At 24.7% G+C, this 20,187-nt stretch overlaps 1 protein-coding gene across 2 annotated transcripts; it reads left to right on the top strand.

The window, feature by feature from the left end:
* Window positions 1-71: 71 nt before the first annotated feature.
* On the top strand, window positions 72-19,770 carry LOC129970256 (clathrin interactor 1-like). 2 transcript variants are annotated; one of them, XM_056084444.1, is made up of 13 exons: window positions 72-304; window positions 4,260-4,458; window positions 6,304-6,442; window positions 7,392-7,518; window positions 8,431-8,559; window positions 8,674-8,857; window positions 8,966-9,083; window positions 10,956-11,013; window positions 11,919-12,309; window positions 13,928-13,996; window positions 14,085-14,199; window positions 15,302-15,379; window positions 17,922-19,770. In XM_056084444.1, exons 1-13 carry the CDS (start codon window positions 273-275, stop codon window positions 18,047-18,049), a joined length of 1,767 nt encoding a protein of 588 aa, XP_055940419.1. In that variant the 5' UTR covers window positions 72-272; the 3' UTR covers window positions 18,050-19,770. The 2 variants fall into 2 exon arrangements, with proteins under 2 accessions (XP_055940419.1, XP_055940420.1); XM_056084445.1 differs by lacking the exon at window positions 15,302-15,379.
* The last annotated feature ends 417 nt before the right edge of the window (window positions 19,771-20,187 follow it).

Genomic DNA, 20,187 nt, shown 5'->3' with positions numbered 1-20,187 from the left:
TGTGATATGCTGAGCATGTGTATGCTCATGTAAGCGTTTTTGATCTTTCAAGTTTATTTGTGAAGGTTTGGCAATACAAGAAGCACTGAGACTAAAGTAGTGGGCTGGTTTTTTAACAAATATGTGTCATGTCTGAATTGGTGACCTAGCAGTGATTTCATCCATAATATTTATTATAAACATAGTTATTTCTGTTTATTCGTTGCATGTTTTTACTTAAATCCTGTGATATATTTTATTTTTGAGTTGTATGTAATCTCCGTCCAACAAACATGTGGAAGCTAAGAGAAATCCAAGAGAAAGTGTAAGAATTTTTCCTTGAATTAAAAAAAATTATTTTGTATGTTTGTATTTTATTTGAACAAATAAGCAATTAACATATGCTTTCACTGCATATATGCAGTGTTTGCTTTTGAAATTAATAGAAAATACATCTGCGTCGTATAATACACGGAAAGTTGGGTATTTTTTCACGTTATTCTATGTATAATTGAGACATAATTACTTAAATAAAATGACTTAATTTTTTTTTTGTATCGCGTTTTCTCTATACATTGCCACATAATGTGCACTGTATATATACGTAGGAAACATTTTCTTTGATGCTTATAGAATCATTTGTTTGTTCAGCTACATAAACAGTTGTAGAGATGCCCAAAAGAATTGATGAATAAATAAATGTTAGATTTTTCTTTTTACTCTAGCTTTTGTTGTATCTAAATATTAAAAATTCTGCCATTTTTTTGAGTGAATTGTGATATTAATGAAATTGTTGATTTTGAACTTTTAGTCATACTATTATTTATTGTTAATTATTAAATAATCAGTTATGGAAAAATTTATCATCATGTGAATAATTTAATATAATGAACTGTGGTATTAAAAAAAAAAATCTTATATGTTTGTATGATGTGAAATGTTGCTAAGTTTTCTGATAATAATTCATGAGTCTTAAGCACATTTCTGTGGATTAAGCTATTTGAAAGTAAAATAAATGAAGTCTTAAAAGTGAGTTAAAAAAAAAATATGCATTTGTAACTTAAAATTAGTGAGGAAATTTTTTTGTGAAATTTTAAAATTAAGGAAGAAATTTCTTTAGAAATTGATCTGGTATTTTAGATATTAAATCAACTGTAAATTGAAATCCTATAGATAGGAAACGGTACATTTCTTCTAAAATTTCAAAATTTTCCATAGAATATTTTTTATTAAAACTTTTAAGAAGAATAATTTAATTTTGATTAAATAGTTTTATGAATTTTACATTTATAATATAGAGCTGTGATTATTTTTTCTTTGATTCTAATGTAGCAGAAATTTTATACACTTATCAAATTCTCTTATTATAGATATGATATATAATTGTTAGAATGTTAATAATGGAAATTGTTAATAATGGAATAAAGTATTTCTTATCTCACTGCAGGTATCTATTATTGCAAATGGGTATCCGTTTATATAAATGATTTGAATAGCATTATCTACTACTACTTGGTTAAAATAAAATTTTTTTTTATCTAGCTGAATAAATTTAAAATGTCATTTTATATACCAGAAACTGATGAATAGAATTCATTATTTTCTAAGATTTTCTAATTTTATGGTATTTGTATAGTTTTTTTTATATTAATAAGAATTCAATTTTCATTTTGTTTCAAATCTTGCATAAAGATATTTATTAATTGGAATATTTTTTTCTTACTTGATATTTATTTATAGTAAATTATTACTTATTTACAATACATTATTTGCATAATGGTTAATTTTAAAGATAGCAGATACATGCATAATTATATATTTTTTTTTGTATTAGGGTTACCCAATGACCTACTCATTTATATAATTTCCTAATTAGATAATATATCCTGTTTAAGTAAATGTGGCTATTTTAATTTCTGTAATGATATAAGAATTATTTGAGATATCGAAGCATTTCTAAGTGATTTTAAATATTTTTACATTTGCAGATTCGGAACTAAAAATTCCTTACAATATATATCATTGTATATAAAGGGTTTAAATTATTTGCTATTAACTGTTTATTTTTTCTAATAATTATAATAGAACATAAGTATGAATTCATAGTTTATTATTGAAATAAAAAAAAAATCTAATTTTTGAAGAATTTGGCTAGTACGTAAATATGAAAACTTAATTGATTAATAGTAAAGGGGTTTTATCAGCTTATTTATCAGCTTAAAGGGGTATTTATTATGCCAATTATTTACCGATGCCTTATGCTAGCTATTTATTGATGTCATTCAATAAGATAAATCATATTTTATATATTTATGAATTTCAGTTTTATTATCTTAAAAAAATTCTCTTAAAAGTGTGTTTGTTAAATTAAAAAAAAAAAAGATAATTCCTTATTAAATTTAAGAGAAGATATAAAATACTTGTCTAGATTTTCTGAATGTTCCTACTCGATTACTTATTCTGTAGTCTAGAATAATAATTTCAATTTTTTTTGTTCTTATGAATGTTGAATGTTTTATTTAATTCAGTAAGTCATCACTTCTGTTGCAACTTAGAATACTCAAAATAATCAATTTATAAATTTCTGCATCATTTAACTTGGATCAAGATATGAAAATGAATTTTGTAAATTAAATATTTAGTCATATGAATAAATAAAATGCTATTTTATTGTAAACATTTCAGAATTTATATATTTTTTGTTGTTGTATATCGTTTTCAATCTTTCTCAGTTTCTTTTGTATGTATACAATGAACCTAATTTGCTAGGTACTTTTGCATTAATTGCATGCTAGTGATGAATTTTAGTGTTGACCACATGTTAAAAATTAGTAACAAAATACCCCCCTCCCCCATTATCATTTGATCTGAGGCATTTAATCATTAATTTGCAGTTTATATGCAAGTGTTATTTTCTATTAATGATCACAAGCATATTTCAAAATATGAATAAAACCTGCAAATTTAATTTTTTGTCTAACATATTCTTTAAAAAAAGGTTTTCAGCAAAGTTGCCATAATGTATACATAATTTTATTTGTCATCAAGTATAATCTTCATGAATGTAATTAATTTCAGAACTGCTTTAATATTTGTCAAATATTGACTGTAGAGTAAGGATTCCACTATTTATGCTTTTGTATATATTTTATATATTGTCTGTGGTGATCAAACATTAATAATCTGTTTGGATCATTCAGAATGCTTTTGATGTCTCGTATACACAAGAAAATTCATTTAAAAGCCTGTCTCTTTTGAATTCATGCGAATTGATTAATAGGCATTTAAGTGTTCTCTATGGTAAAGGGGAGAGGAAATATTTAAGAATCACACCAACTTAATAGGGATATATATATATATATATATATTTATATTTTTTGTTTAACATTTTGCGATTCTCGTATGAAATTTTGAAAACATATGATTAATTTTGAATGAGTGCGCGAAGTTCTAAATTTATTTAATGCTGATTTTCATATATTTATAAACAATTTTGAAATTCTAGTTTTTTTTTATGTATAATAATAATTTTAAAATAGCTATGTTCTAAAAAATTTCTTCAAACTTCTTCTTACTCTACTACTACTACTCTAAAAATTTCTTCTTACTCTACTTTGGTTTCTCTATAATTTCTAAGATGTGTAAGCTATTCATTTTGCCATGAAATGAAATGCTGAGTGACTAAATTAGTTTCTTAAAATGCATTATCTCAGAATATTTTCTTGCAATCACCTGTTTCTGCTTTTTCACTTCCTATATAGTTCACTATGCTATTCTTGCTATACAAAGACATCATGATAAAAATTAGAAATTCAATGATTCCATTAGAAATAGGAAGAATAAAAAGTGTAAAAATTTTTGATTCTTCGAATCATATTTTAGATGTATTTTTTTAAATGTGTAATAGTGAGGTAAAAGTATTGAAAAAATAAACTTTTTATTATAGTATAAATAAATATCTGGTTTAAAATGCTCAAAACAAGTTGGATGTTTAGTTAAAGGATTATAGATAGATAATAACATAAGTGCTAAATACATAGTAATCTGTTTTAGATACTAGATGTTGTTGTTCTTTTGGGAAAGTACTTCTATTTAATTAAGATGCATTATATTTTTTTCATGTAAGGTATTTTCAGAAATGCCTTTAAAAAAAATAATCCTTTTTAGAGTAATTTTTACTAAAACCATTATATAGTTTGCTTTTGAATTAATAATGCTTGTTTCTAAATTTAATTTATAGAAATAGTTTTTAATATTTTTTGATTATGTATTTTATATAGAACAAATGTTGTTATGAACTATACTGAAGTGGAAGCTAAAGTTCGTGAAGCAACTAATGATGATGCTTGGGGTCCAACTGGGCAATTGATGCAAGAGGTAGCTCAAAGTACTTTTACATATGAACATTTTCCAGAAGTAATGGGTATGTTATGGAAAAGAATGCTTCATGACAAAAGGAATTGGCGAAGAATATATAAGGTACTTTTCAAAATATGGATATTTCTTACCATTACTTTAATTTTACTGTCAAATGTTTTGATATATTTCTTTTAGTTGATCAGAAAAATTAAATTAAATTAATTAATAATTGAAGAATTAACTTAATTTGCTGATGTAAAAACTAAAATAAATTGAAATCTTTCATTATTGATTTTAATTTACTTTATTGTAATGCTGGATTATTTCTTTGGAAATTTTATTTATTAAATTTCAGAAAGATGCTAATCTCTTTAATATTAGTAAATATACTTTTTATTTTATTTATTATTTTTTTAATTATGTATTATGTTTTTTAAAGATGACTAAACAATTTTTTTTAATGCCTAGCAATTTGTTTCAAATAAAATGGTTTTACTAGGTGTATCTTATCTTTTCCTTGAAGTTTAAATGTTTAATATGAATATTTGCTTATATATTAATATATTGCCAGAAATTAAATACTGGCTATATATAATTTGTTGAATTTTTTATACATAACTTGCGGATTTGCTTATCATTGTATTTTTAAGCATCAAATTTTGATAGGTATTAATTTTTTTATTTCAATTATCTTATACTTGTTCTGTCTATCCTGTATAGGAACATTCAAATTTAATCAAGTACAACAAATTGTTGCACATTGAAGATCCATTCTCCATGTAATCTAACTTCTAATTGCATATTATTATTTGCAATAACATAATTTCAAGCTCATTATCTTCATAGATCTGCTTATTATCTGCATAATTAATGAGCAGATTCTGTCTTCTTCTGCTTTCATCAGTCGGAAAAAAATCATGTAATATCCGAGGAAACAATTCAAATGAAGTGAATTTCATAGCAATAAAATCTAATATTGAAAATTACCCAAAAAGTAGCCAAAATTCAAGAAAGAATTTCAAGGCAGTTAAATTAGTTTCATTAAAGTGTTATCTTTGTTGCTTGACCTTGGCTCCAGATTAATAAAATCTGTTTTAAAATAACCCTTTTGTATATTGTTGCATGAGCTCCAACAGCTACAGAATTTCCCATAGTTGATGCGAAAAGTAGGTGAAAATCAGGAAACTATGGATATATAATGAAAAACTACAAAAAAAAAAACTGACATATAGATGGAAGACTACAAAATATGCAGGAATTACCCTTTTTTCTGAATCTTTGCCTACATCATTGCAAATAATGAAGATATTTTTAGCGTAGTTAGAAAAAAAAAAAAAAAAAAAAAAAGAAACTTATTCCAGCATGAATATTGAAAACTCTGGAGTTGATCCTCGTAAAAGAAAAGGAACATAGGAGTTTGTTATAAGGTTAAACTGAGTAATGATAAGAGAAGGAAAATTTTTTTGTTATTTAATGAAATGAAATTGTAAATGTCCAATAAATAATATTAATCTATTTGACTAACAAAATTGTGTTCTAGGATATTTTTAAAAAAATATTATTTTATTTATATATTTAATCAGTAATAAATGTTTTAAATAGTTTTACATCTTAAAATACTTTGGACATATCTGTTGTTGTTGATATTATGTCATATGTAATAAATATATCAGTAAGAAATGCTACTAATGTCTTGGTAACCAGTGTTGGAGTCATATGTTTTAATGACTTGGAATGAAATGGAATATTGGTATAAATGCTTTGTAAATCCAGTATTAACCTAATTAAAATTAAACTATTTATTCAAAGGAAGCTTATATGTAGTATTTGTACAGTTGAAATCTTTGTGAAATTTCACTCTTTCAAGTACTGCTAAAGATATTTTTTATTTTTATATGGCTTTTAAATTTTAAATACTGTTACATGAACGGTGCAAATTTTTTTATCTCATTTTTCTTTTTATAGTCTTTACTATTGCTGGGTTATTTAGTTCGAAATGGTTCTGAGAGAGTTGTCACAAGTGCCCGGGAACATATTTATGATTTACGTAGTCTTGAAAATTATAGTCACATTGACGAATTTGGAAGAGATCAGGGTATTAATGGTAAGTAAATTTATTTAATTATACTGCCAAAAGACTTGCTTTACATTCAGTAGGCTGTGTTCATAAAAAAAAAAACAAGTATTTATTAAAACATAAACACATGGATAAGAACCAGAAGCTATTGTGACAATTGTGTGCTGGTGTATAATCTAGTATTTCAATTGACTTTATTTGATCAGATTAATGCAGTTATTTTTCTGGATGCTAATCATCAAAATTTATATAAACCATTTGTTATTCTTTTTGGACTAATAACCTCTTCATCACCTTCCAAATGCTTTTTTATTATTTACAGGAGGTTCTCAATTTGATAGAAAATTTTTGTGCATTTTAAGTGGACTTAACTAGATGTAAATCGTTATTATAAAATATTTGGTGAAAATTTTTCTTGTTAAATATCTGTAATTGTGTTATAAGCATATGCAAGTAAAATAAGACCTCCTAATGCATATGGTTAAATAGATTGAAAGTAACTTGTTTCATTCATATACTGAAATTTGAAGAAGAAAAACATCAATAATGTTATAAGATTTATAAACTTATTGATTTATCTTTATAATGTTAAAAAATGTATTATCCTCAAGAAAGTTTTATTTTGAAATTTCTGAAGTCAAAATTTCTTTATTTTTTAGTTTTTAAAAATAAATTTATATTATATATGATTTTTCAATTCTTATTTATATATATACAGATTTCACTTGAGAATTGAATGTTATTTACTTTTTCCTATTTATATTCTTTCATTTTTAAATAAAATCACTGTAATGGATGTTAGTGTCTATTAAATAATAACATGAATTAGTATCTTGATTTATTCTAAGCTTCAAAGTAATAAGCTTCTTTATTCAAGCTGTTGTAATAATTGGTGTCTAAAATAAACTTATTGCTACTAAATTTATCTTCATTTTTTTCAATGTGCATTTTCTTACAAAATATATTTCCCATTTAGTTCGACAAAGAGTGAGAGATTTAATTGAATTCATCCAGGACGATGAAAAATTACGAGAAGAAAGAAAAAAAGCTAAGAAAGCTAAGGATAAATATATTGGAATGTCATCAGATTCAATGGGTTTTAGGTAAGAAGACAGTAATTATATATGGCTAATTTTTTCAATGTGCATTTTCTTACAAAATATATATTTTCCATTTTGATAGCAATCTGGGAAAGTCATATGAGTTTCTATGTATGTTTTCTTTTGACATTTTTTTGCTTTTGAATCTCCAGTTTGATTAAAATCTTGACTTGTTGAAATGGAACATACATGAAATTTATAGTCTAGATGGGTCATATTGTATAAAATAACTGGTGTTATAAATTAAAGGACAATATATTGTTAGGTAAAATATTACACCAGTTATTGAAGGTATAAATATAAAATGCCAGCAGCCTAAAGCAAAAAGCATATTTCAAAAAAGAAATATATAATATAGAAATATGCAGAGTAATGAAAATCCTCCCGAATTCCCATTCCAGTTTGATTTTTGGAATGGTAAGGGAAATGAAAGAATTAAATGAGACTTTAAAATTAAATGTCAAAGTAATATAAAAAAATATGTAATTAGTGTTAAAATGTAGTTGCTAATTTTTTTAATAATTAAGGTAGCAAATTAACTGATTGATAAAGTTCTTATCTGTCAAAATGCATTTATTATTTATAATTAAAGAAGAAAATTGAATAATATATTAGTTATAATACCGTGTTTTATAAAATATTTTCTGTAATATTAGTGCAAATATATTTAGGAATCTAGAATTATATAACTTTTTTTCAGATATGTTTTCATATAATTATTTTGTAAATACCAAAGATGTAAAAACTTTTTATAGTGCAATTAAGATTCACGATATACCGAAAAATAAAACTGTGATGCATTTAATTTATAGCTTCTTGTTTCATATGTGAAAATTTGTATTTGAAAAAAATTAATTTAATTTTTAATCAGTTGCATTTGATTTTACATACATTTAAATGCAAAACATTTTTTAGTGGCAAATTTGGTGGAAGTGGAAGTCAATTTGATCGTTCTGGTAATGATTTAGAAGATTCCTTTAAATCTAGATTGCCTAGATTTGACATGTCAAGAAGTCGGAGCTTTGAGGATTCCCCTGAGCAAAGGTTGCATTTTAGATTAATAATGATTTTGCATGTTTTTGTAATTTTTGCTGACACTCCTTGATTTTTTTTTTTTTTTTTTTGTGGATTAAAAAATTTTTTTTTTGTATCTTATAGCAATGATGAAGATCGCAGATCTGAAAATGATGATCGACTAGAGTATAAAGATGAAGATGCTGAAATACATGATGCAAAATCTTCTAAAGCAAGCAGGGTAACTGACAATAAAAACAGTTCCAAGGGTAATCGTAAAATTGATTTGGGTGCTGCAGCTAATTTTGGGAAAGATCAAAATTCTTCTGTAAGTTTTTCATTTTTTCCCTCTTTACATATTTAGCTAGAATTGTTTCATTTATTTGATAATGTATGCATAAATTTTTAATATGCATTTGTTTTCTTTTTAACTTAGAATTCGTCACCTGAAAAGCCACTTAATTTGATAGATACATCTCCTAAGAAAGAAGTTAAAAATGAAATCGATCTTTTAGCTGATCTGTCTATTTCTTCACCTAATAATAATGTTACAGGTAATTTTATATTGATACCTGAGATCAAATTTATTCTAATTTTACTTTGATTATTTTGTATTGAATGAATTATCTCTTTATTATAAGAACCGAAATAAAGCTAACAAATATATAATTTTTGTTTAAATTTTGATTTTGAATGCTAAAATTTTATTTATGGACCAGTCTGTCAATGAGTTATACATTTTAACTATTAGTTATCTGAAAGTTTTTCTATGAATCAATTAAAAATAATCAAAATCCATTTAAATTTCATTTCAGAATCTTAAAAAAAAAGTACTTATAGCTTAAAAATTCGTTTTCTACTTTAAAAAATAAATTAATGTATTTATAAATAAAAATAATTTATTATATATAACCTCCTAACTTCTAAAAGCAGCAAAAGAGACTGTTTATGCTGATACTCTACAGGACAGAATAAAGTATTTTAGAGCTAAGGAATTTGGCAATAATGTACTTTGGATTGAGAGTGTGCATCTTAGAATTATTTTTTTCTTTGAAAGTTTAGTTAAAAAATGAGTGAGAATTTGGTATTTTTTGTATCAAATTTTGGAGCTCAGAGTAGTCAAAAAATTGTTAAATCCAAAAATTGTTTATTTAATAATACCATTTAGATCTCACGCTTCCCCCCTCTCAAATTTTAGTGCTTTTTTCCTTTCTCTTTTTTTATAACGGTGAATAGAAGATTGTATTGTAACAATATAGATATTTCTTGTAAACTTTTACATTGTTATATCAAATATTTTTTCATTGTTGAAAACTGGGGAAGAAAAATTATATTTATTAGCACAAAGTTGCATTGAAAAATAGAACAGCAAAGTTTCTGTACCACAAGAGGTTGCATGCAATTAAAGGATAAATTATCTATATAATTTTAACGGTACTAAGATGTCCTTCATAAGAAAAATTCATATATATAATAAACTGAACAGCAGCGAGTCTGTTAAAATAACATAGCTCCCATTTTTACTATAATTTAATATTTAAAATTACTTTTTTGATGGAATCATATACATCATTTTGCTTAAGAAGTTATATTAAGATTAAATAAACTAATATTCTTTATCATTTTGTTAATCCGCTTGTCACCAAAGATGCATAGTATTTGAAATATATTGAGCTATGTAAAGAAGTTATTGCATTATATCACATTAAAAGCAGTGTTGCAGAAAATGTTTACTTTTTATCCTTTAATTGTGCAAAAAGAATATTTAAGCATTGGTTTTGCTAATTAAAATGAGGATTTTTTTAATATTCTATTTTTATTTTATAATGGGATTTTTACATTCTTCTGAAAAGTTTAAAATTAAAGTGTTTCTTCAATCTGTTTTAAATATGTTATCTGAATTTTGTTTAGAGATTGACACATATGTACATATTTGTCAATTTACTGCAGAATTTTAATTTTTTTGAAAAACGAATTTTTTTTTTCATTCTTATGAGAAAAGAATATAAAATTTTGAGTAGTTTGCTTTCTGCTTAACTTTATGGTTATTTATTAAAATGATATATAATAGATGGGTATTTCTCTTAGGAAAATTGATATATTAATGATGAATTTCAACGATTAAGATACTTTTACATTTTGTTAAATTTATCTTTAGATTAGGAAATGTTTTTTCATATGTAAATAAGCCTTTTGAGTACTATTTGCTAATTATACATAATTTTTTATTTTTCATTTTTGAATTTTGTAGATTTATAAATTATTTATATCATGTTTTTAGAAAAATTTCTTTTTGAGATAGAATAGTAATTGTCAAGAACTGTGTGTATCTGTAGGAAAATAGAGTTTTATAAATTCAAAATATTGTTTTGAGCAAACATCTTTAATATTATTATGGTATAATTTGTTTTTCTTGTTCTTTTTAGATTCAGCAAATGGAGATTTTGCAGATTTTACTAGTTTTAAAAGTGCCGAAGACTCCAAGTAAATATATTTAAATTTCTCATTTAAAACTTAAGTGATTATAATGAGATAAATATATAATTGTTTAGTGTAGATAAAGCCATACAGGAATAAATTATATCATGAATGATTTTTTTTAAATGATATAAATCCAAATACTGATTTTTTTTTTCAGATTAATGTTTTGCCCAAATTATTTATGTAATTTAGATCAAATAATATATGTGAAAGCATTAATATCAAATGGTTTGAATATGTAGTGTTAATTTCTATTATTTATTTCCTTCAGTTTTTCAAAATATGCAGACTTTTCCTTCCATTTTGATATGATTTACTATTTTATAGCAATATTAAATTATTAGAAATCTTAACTTAATCATTGGTACATGAATATTTTTAAAAAAAATGTTCCAGAATTATAGTAATTATGAGATATTAACAAAATTTGAAATTAAGAAAATATTTTTAATTGGTCTAGGTTTTTGAAATGAAAGGATTATTAGTATATATAATAAACAGTTTATCCTTGGCTATATGCAACCATCAATTCATTTGAATAAATTCTAAAATAATCTGGTTTAAAACAGAGTCTAATTATGTTATTCAAATGTTGCTCTTTTTTTCTCAGTTATTTTTAATTAGTTTGCTAATTGCAATTAAATTTAATAACTTTTAACGTCTTGCTTGATGCTTTCATTTGATAAAAAGTAATCTAAAATTAACAAGAAATAAAGGATGTGCTTTCTGAGAGAAAATTAGAGTGCTTAAAAAAAGATTTAAAATTAAAACAAAAAAGAAATTATGTTCTTAATTTGTAATGCATAATTAAATATATTTTCACTAATGAAATAATTATTTTATACTGACAGCATAGTATAGCTCTTTATTTGCATCCCATATAAAAATTTTCTTTTGTTTACTTTTAGGCTAGATAATTTTGCTGACTTCTCTACTTTCACATCAGCTGCTACCACAGCTAGTTCTACTTCTGGTACTGACTCTCTTAGTTTCCTTGATTCGAACATTGGCTCTTCACAGCCAGTTTTCCAATCTTTGCCTTCAGGTCTTCCACCTCTGCAACCAGTTGGTGCTGTAACTCCACTGTCTCCTACATTTAGTGCCTCACCTTCTCCAATGGTTTCTCCTGTTGGAAATGTTTATCAACCTGTCATGGGCACACCTGTGGGTGTTGTGCCTCCTATGTCAGCTGTTCCACTTTCTGCTAGAGTACCAGCACCAGTTTTGATGCAGACACCAGTTGGAGCTGCAAATGTTGTATATCCTGTAACTTTTGTAGGCAATGGGTTGTATTCTCAAGTAAGTGAAATTTTTTTATGTGAATTTATTCTAATCCCCTCTCGCACCTTCTGTTCTATTCAATTGTAGAGGCTCTGATAACAATGAATTCCTATTTATTCAAATTGATAAATAATTTCTGATAAAAACGACAGTCTCGTTACTCTGTTAATCATATGTTTGCAAAGATGCTGATAGATATGAAATGTAATCTTTTTTTGTATCAGAATTTGTTTGTATTAAAGGTTTGCTATACTGTTATTAAAATAAAGATTTTACAGACTAAACTTATCATATGCAATCTGATTTTAATTCAGTGTGAAAAATTTAATTAAAATTACATTTTTTTTTTTTTTTTTTTTTTTTGCATTTTAGTAATAGGTATAGTGTGAAATAATGTATATACATATCAGATTGATTAAAACCCAAATTCTTAAGTAAAAATTTTATTTATTTAGCTCTGATATTTTTTTCTTTTAAAAACAGTTTGGAATGTTTCTTTTGAGACAGTATTTGGAAGAAAATAAAATTGTTCCTGTTCCATAATTTCAATGCACTGCAATTTTTATCGCTTCATTGAAGAAGCTATCAATTTTGATATTTGGGAAAGATGACATATAGAGTATACAAGATCATTTTTCTATGCTCTGTTTTAAGTTTCTACCTATTTGTTTTTAATTTCTTGCTTTAGTCTGGACAGGATTTATATTTAAAAAAAATTGGGGGAAAAAACCCCCAGAAAATTATAATAAGAAAAACATTATTTAAAATAAATTCTAAAATGGAAGTTAGAAATTTACCTCATGAATTAGGTTATATTCTGTTTAAAATTTAAAGGATAAATTTTGATTTTACATATGAACTTTAATGAGAAAAAGCTATATAAGAGTTATATTTTGAATGTAATGAATACAAAATTTGAAATTTTTCGGAACTTTAATGTTTATTAGAATGTTCATTGCAGCATGTTCGGAAAATATGTAATCTTGTTAATGTGATTTTTGCAAGTAAAATTAGATGCATTTTATTCTGAAAAATGTTCCAATGTTCTTTTTCGGGTAGTCAGATGGAGAGTTTGTGGAAATCTGAAATTCACAGCCAAAATTGATTAAGATACACTTAATTTTTTTTATCAAGCAGTACAAAAATATCATAACCGAGAATATTATAAATTTGTTTAATGCAATAATTTAACTTCTTAAATGTTGAAAATTATAATACAAGTTTTTTTATAAGTAAAAAATAAATCCACGTTAAGAGCTATTCTCTATCCACATTCTTGTCTTGACAGTAATTACTTCAGAATCTCTATGAAAAGCATAATTAAAAAAAAAAAAAGGAACGCATTTTGAAGTTAAATTAATTTTGATTTTAAAATAGAACAGGGATTATATACTTTGTATTAGTTAGTATGATAATTCTATTGCAACAAAATTGTTTCTTGATAATGGGGTCTAAAAATTTGTAGTAAATTCAGAAACGAAAACTTAACCTAGATTAATTTTAATATTTGCCGAATGATTAATATATTTTTTTGTTGGATATTTTTTTAAATATATTTTTTTATATTGAATTGTATAATTTTTTCAATATAAAGTAATTCAATATAAAATACTGTATGTTTTTCTTTCATTTTTAGCCTTCTTCTCTACCTGTTATGTCTCCTACTTCAACTACAAATACACATTCCTCATTGCAAGATTTCAGAGTATGTTTTTAAAATTTCAGATTTTGTGTTTTCCTTAATTTATATAAGAAGTATAAAGTGAAATCAAAGTTTTTTCCCCCCTTTATAGACCTCAAGAAATACTTGGAGTGATGCAGTAGGTACTGTGAATATTAATGTTGATAATTTAACTCCTGCCAGTAAATATGATAAACAGCCAGCACCTAGTATGAATCAACTTGCCGGTATGTATTACTTATTTCTTAAAAATCCTTTTCGCATTCTTGTGAAAGTGATGCATGAGCATGCATGTAACATCCCTTTAATAATGTAAAATTCTCACGCAATAGAATTTTTGTGCTTTAGATTTTCTAAATTTTTATCCTACTTATTTTAATTACATTGTTAAAATCTGTGATACTTGAAATTCAGCTGTTTTGAGATAAATGGAATAAAAGATAATCTCGGGAAGTTCTTAATTTTCATTTATATTAAATATGCTATTTGTGTGCTTGATATAACATAAGAAATATTTCTTATTCTGAGATTTGCTTTGCCAACAGGTTTTATCTCAAATCTATTTGGTATTTGTCAATGAAAACTTAAAAAAAGAAATATTGTATAAAGAGACTTATACTCGTTAACCAAAAAGCAAGCATGGTTTCATTTATTTTGGGAGATATAATTTTTAAATTTATTTTTATTTTATTTTGTTTCAAATGTATAATATTTGTCCTAAATTGATTTATAATATTTTCTGGAAAATTTTTTAACCAAAAATTAGAATATGTGGTGCTATAATTTCATTAATATTTATCCATTCTCATTACATAGATATTGCACTTAAACTCGTGAAAAATATTTAAATGGTTTTGTTTCATTTTCATTAAATCATTTTTATTTTATGTATTGACACTATTTAATTTTTAATAAATATTTTAATATTCATTTGATAGGTTTTGAAAACATGCATGCTTAGACCTCCTTTTTCACTGTTTCTCAAAATGAAAATGTTTTTTATTTTATTTAAAAGGAATTTATGTATTTTTTAAAAATGATTACAAATATAATTGTCATTTTTAAATATTGGGAATAGTTCTTTGATTTTTTTTTTTTTTTTCAAATTGGATAGTTTACTTTTTAAAATTTGGATAGGATTATGTTTCTTCCTTCACTGTACAGTAAGTACAGAAGTATTTTCAAGACAGCTTCAAATACTACTAAGTAACTTCATTACTGTATTACTTATCCCCAATTATTCTTGAAAAAGTAATGCAGTTGAATTTCAACAATTCACTTGTTTTGCATGTAGTTGCATTTGCTAATTGTTTTCTAACACTCTTATAGGAGTGAATATGAATGCAATGAATATGAATAACCTTTCCATGAGCATGCAACAGATGTCCCTCAACCAACCAATTCTAGGTAATTAATAAAAATAAAATTCTAATAAAAAATAACAATGATCCTCCTTTAATGACTTCAGATTTGAAACACAGGTTATTCAGCCAGATTTCTATTTAAAGAACGAAGAAAGTTTTAAGAAGAATAATTAATTTTTTTTAAAGCTTTAATACTTACAGGAAACTTGTATTAAATTATTGTTATGAGAAATTCAGTGTTTAAATTTAAGTACTGTTTATACACTGCAGTACATTGAGATTATGTCGGAAAACTTGCTGCATTAAAAATAAAAACGAAATTTTCAAAATTTAAACATTTAATGCTGTGTTGAAATTTATTATAGTTGCAGAGAGTTTAATAAAAATTTATATTTTTTTCTATCTAAATGCAATATTGAAGTTAATATTTATGTGCATGTTAATAATTTTGCTGTCTAAATTTTTCAGAAATTTAGAGGCATATATTTGTCTTATTTCTTTTTTACATTGTTTCAAAAATTAAAGGAGCATTTGTTATAGTCTTTACTTTTTTTTTATGCTGAACTGACATGTTGTAATTGCATTTTTATATAAAGTAGAAAACACATATTCTGTGTCACAAAAACTTCTTCAAAATAATAAACAGTAGCATTTCCTGTTCTGGGTTCTAGTTTAAAGTCAACTGTGCTATTTTCAAATTTCAGAATTATTTCTTAAGGTAACTAGATAATAAAGACTTGTATTTTCCAACTGCATTTAATTTAAGTGCAATATGATATATCGTTTAATTTTTACAAAATTCTCAAATAATGCTACTAAGTGTAAAAAGTTATTTAAATTCATTGAGTGCTGTTCCTTATAAAGGATGAGAGATAAGGTGAAAAGAAAGAATATCTTGTGATGTTTGTTTGGGCAAGCACACACACATAGAAGAAGAAAGTAGGGAAAAAAAATCATATGAAGTACATTAAGTGATTCAAAGTATGGAGATGAAAATAATAGTGTTGATTTGTTGTCTAAGAAGTCAGGCAATATAGGAGAAGGTGACTGAAAGACATTAAAAGATGTGGCATAGAAAAACTGATAAAATATTATTTAAAATTGAGCAATGCTGAATATAATATATATATCAACTAATATATATATGTGGAATCGAGCAATGTTGAATATATATATATGGAGGAAGGAAAAACAAATTTTTGTAAAAGAGGAAGAGTGATGTGATATTATTTCAGGCTTTTGCAATCACAAATATATGGATTTCATAAATATTAAAAAAAAAAAAAATCTGAATTTTTTTTAGTGACATAATTTTCTGAAATATGTTTTGAAGTGACAGATTTGGCAGAAGCTACAGTTCTTGGGTTTTTGGAAAAAATATTTGAATTTGAGACTTGATTCCACCAGAACTCCACTATGTTTATATTATCAAGATTTATTGAATATCTAAAAAAATGATAGTGTACTTTTGTTACATGGAAACCATCAATATGAAATGTCTCTGAGGTTGTTTTTCTGAAAAGTCTGGTGGGCGTGCTGGTTCTTTTACCATTCTTGTTATTTGAACATAAATTCGAAAAATATTTAAAAATATCCAAAAATATCTTCATGAAACATCAGTGAGATATTAATTGTGCTAAATAAGGCTGAAATACAACGTCTTTCTATACTTTAAAATATAAATCATCAAAGTAGAATAGTTTTTCTCCCAAAATAATTCTGTTACTAATATTGTGTATATTTTTAAATATATTTAATATATTTTGATTCATTTGAAGTGAATTATTTTTTTAATTTTCAAATCTTATGAATATTTCGTTTTTGCACATTTAGTTACAAAAAATTAGTGTATTATTATTATCCCTGCCATTTTTGTAATTTCTAGAGTCTGTCAGTTTCAGATCTAAATGGTTTGTTCTGTCCCCCCCCATTTCATTTTTTTCAGAATTTGGGAGAAAAATTTGGTTTACTGAATACATAACAATATTTTTAATAATTCTGAAATGATCTTAGGTGTAAAATGCTCTATTATTTTTAGTGGTTTTTACTATCATGCTAAATAAGAATATTTCTCTTTTAACTAGATTTATGTTTTTTGAAATTTTATGAAAAATTAATAGTGAGTTCACAGAGTTATATTTTAAGGCTTAATGCATGTCATTTGAGAACATTAAAATTTTTTTTCTTATTAAATATATGAATCTATATTTTAATAAATCTAAAAATTATTTTCAAATGCCAGATATCAGAATTCTGATATCTAGCATTAGAAAATACCATATTTTTCCTGCATGTTTGTCATTTAAGGATTTTGAATTTTTTTGAATGCTTTTTAATTAATATTTTTCTTTTATTTATTATTTCTAATTTACTTCAACTATTTCAAAATTAAGTAATATTAAACCAAGTTAGTTAAAAAAAAGTTTTCCCTTTAATTTGTTTTTGTGCAAGTTGATTGATTTCCTGAAAACAGACCTTAAAATTTTTCTCCCATTATGTAGATTAAAATATATTAAAAATGATCTATAATTTTTGCAATTTGCAGTGATTTCTTTTGATTTAACTATTATTTTTCTTAAATTTAGGTCCAGGTTCCTTGCCACCTCCAGTAAGTCCTGTTACATCGAATATTATGGGTGGTATGATGTCACCACCTGGTGGACCTTTTCAGCATCCTGTATTTAGCAGTCCAGGAAATTTAGGAATAAAATAATTAAAACCATGTCAAAAATAAGCTTCTCACATGTGTAAAACACCATTTTACTGAAATCTCATGGTTTGATGAAATGAAAGTTTCATGACAAAAGCAAAACTGTATAACAAAGTAAGATTCAAGAAATGTTATCAGTTTTACATAATTCCTACATGGGATGGAAGGAATTCAAACTATGCTTTTAAGGGAAGCTTAGGGTTAAAGGTACATTAAAGAAACATGCAACATTTGGGAGCTTCTTTGAAGCCTTTTTTTTAGGTCACATTGTGTTACTATAATGAATTTGCAATTCTGTTTGTTTATCGTATATTGCTATACTAGATATGCAAGTTAATTTGTATCTGCATAGTTATTTGATAAATTTTTCATATTGTTATTCGGAAGCAGCAAAGGAAAGTGATGAAATATTTACTTGATATTTTGTTACTGTACGAACAATGAACTATATATTTTTGTTTTCTTTGTATTGTTTTACATCTTAAACATATGTATTCTAATTATTATCTAAAAAGAAAAAAATTTAAAATTATTTATGAAAGAAAATGTATGCTTTATGTAGGATCCTATGAAATGTGAATGCACATTATTTCTTGATTTTTAAATAGTAAAAATCATTTTAACTTGTGTCACAATTTTCTTGTATTTTAAAATTTATCATATATATATAGATTAAATTGTTTTTCAGTAAATAGTTTAAGATGTAAAAAATTTGCAGGAAATTTTATTTTGATTAGAATTTTATACATGCTTTATAATGTACTTCCATTTTTTTATCATTCATCTGTAAAGTTATCATATTTACTAAAGCAACCATTCCTGTGTAATGTAGAAAATATTGAGCTTGTATGAATTCTGTATGATAAAAATTATGATATGTAATTGAAAAAAAATGTGTTGAATGTGATATTCTGTTGTGTTTTGTAATTAATTTCAAGATTTGCTCAATTTCTCCTGAAAGGTAACAATCATTAGATCAGGAAATGAGTGACCTGATAATTATATACATTAATTAATTATCAATATTCTTTTGTATCATTTGAAGTTTCATCAGTAATTGGTTTATATTTAGGCATGTATACTTTCTTCACATTAGATTTTAAATTGCATCTGAAATTTTTATGAAAATATTATGAAATATCATCAGTGGCACATTTTTTATGTGTTGGCTTTTAATTTTGCTTGATATGTTGTATGAAATGTTAGATAAGAATGTAACTATGCAATATCCTATCAGTCATTTTGCCAGTTTCTTTAGTTAAAAACGAAATAGCCATTTCAGTTTTTGCAATTATTTGACCGTGTAAAATTGCAGATTTACGTATTTGACTGATCTGAGACTGTTTATTTTAGTTATTAGTAAATTATTAATGTTTCTACTTATCATAATGGTTGTTTCTTTTGTTAAATTTGTTTTCTTTGTGTAATACTACTGTAGTTATAGATTTTATTAAGACTATTATTATGCAAGCGTTAAAGTTGTTTATTATTTTTTTTTAATTGGTTAAGTGGGTACTTTTCTGAAATATATAAAAAATGATTGTATAGAAATATGTACATAAATTGTTATTGTTCAAAATTATTTTGTTAGGATGGACATTATATATATACCCAAATTTATTTCTGTGCTTGGATGTTTTTACTACAGATGAAGTTTGTTTCCTTATCTGTACTTTCATTCTTTATTAGTGCTATTACACAATAAAAGAGAAAGTTATTTTCAATTTTTGATACAGACTCATTAAAGTTTTATAACATTTTTATAGATTCTTTTATTATTTGACAATCAAAGTTAAAGTTGTTTTATGAAGCTGTATTTTAATCGTGGAAAAGCAAAGTTTGTTGCATTACAAGTCCTCACAAAAAATAATACATCGAATGCATCTTTAAGGATTGTTAAATATATTAATTGGAATAACAACATCACTCTTTAAAATATTTTTTAAAAAGTACTTTGAATATTTGAATTTTTTTTTCCAGCCAAAACTACATTGTGTTAACAAAAACAAAACAAACATTATATAGTGATAATTTTTGAAAGTATAATCATATAAAAATAGTTTTTACCATGTTTTAATGTAAAAAAAAATTATTGATTGATATCAATTTAGTTGTCATAAAAGTTTTTAAGTAGTTCTGAT

The sequence above is a fragment of the Argiope bruennichi genome, chromosome 1 (genome assembly GCF_947563725.1).
Source record: "Argiope bruennichi chromosome 1, qqArgBrue1.1, whole genome shotgun sequence".
NCBI lineage: Eukaryota > Metazoa > Arthropoda > Arachnida > Araneae > Araneidae > Argiope > Argiope bruennichi.
Note: the sequence above shows the minus strand (reverse complement) of the source record. Positions and strands in the feature narration are given on the sequence as shown.

Excerpts from the sequence above, each read along its gene's own strand:
- LOC129970256 (XM_056084444.1), top strand. The coding sequence starts at position 273 with ATGTGGAAGCTAAGAGAAATCCAAGAGAAAGT. Across the intron at positions 305-4,259 it reads AGAGAAATCCAAGAGAAAGT|AACAAATGTTGTTATGAACT; the intron begins GTAAGAATTTTT and ends TATTTTATATAG. Across the intron at positions 4,459-6,303 it reads ATTGGCGAAGAATATATAAG|TCTTTACTATTGCTGGGTTA; the intron begins GTACTTTTCAAA and ends TTCTTTTTATAG.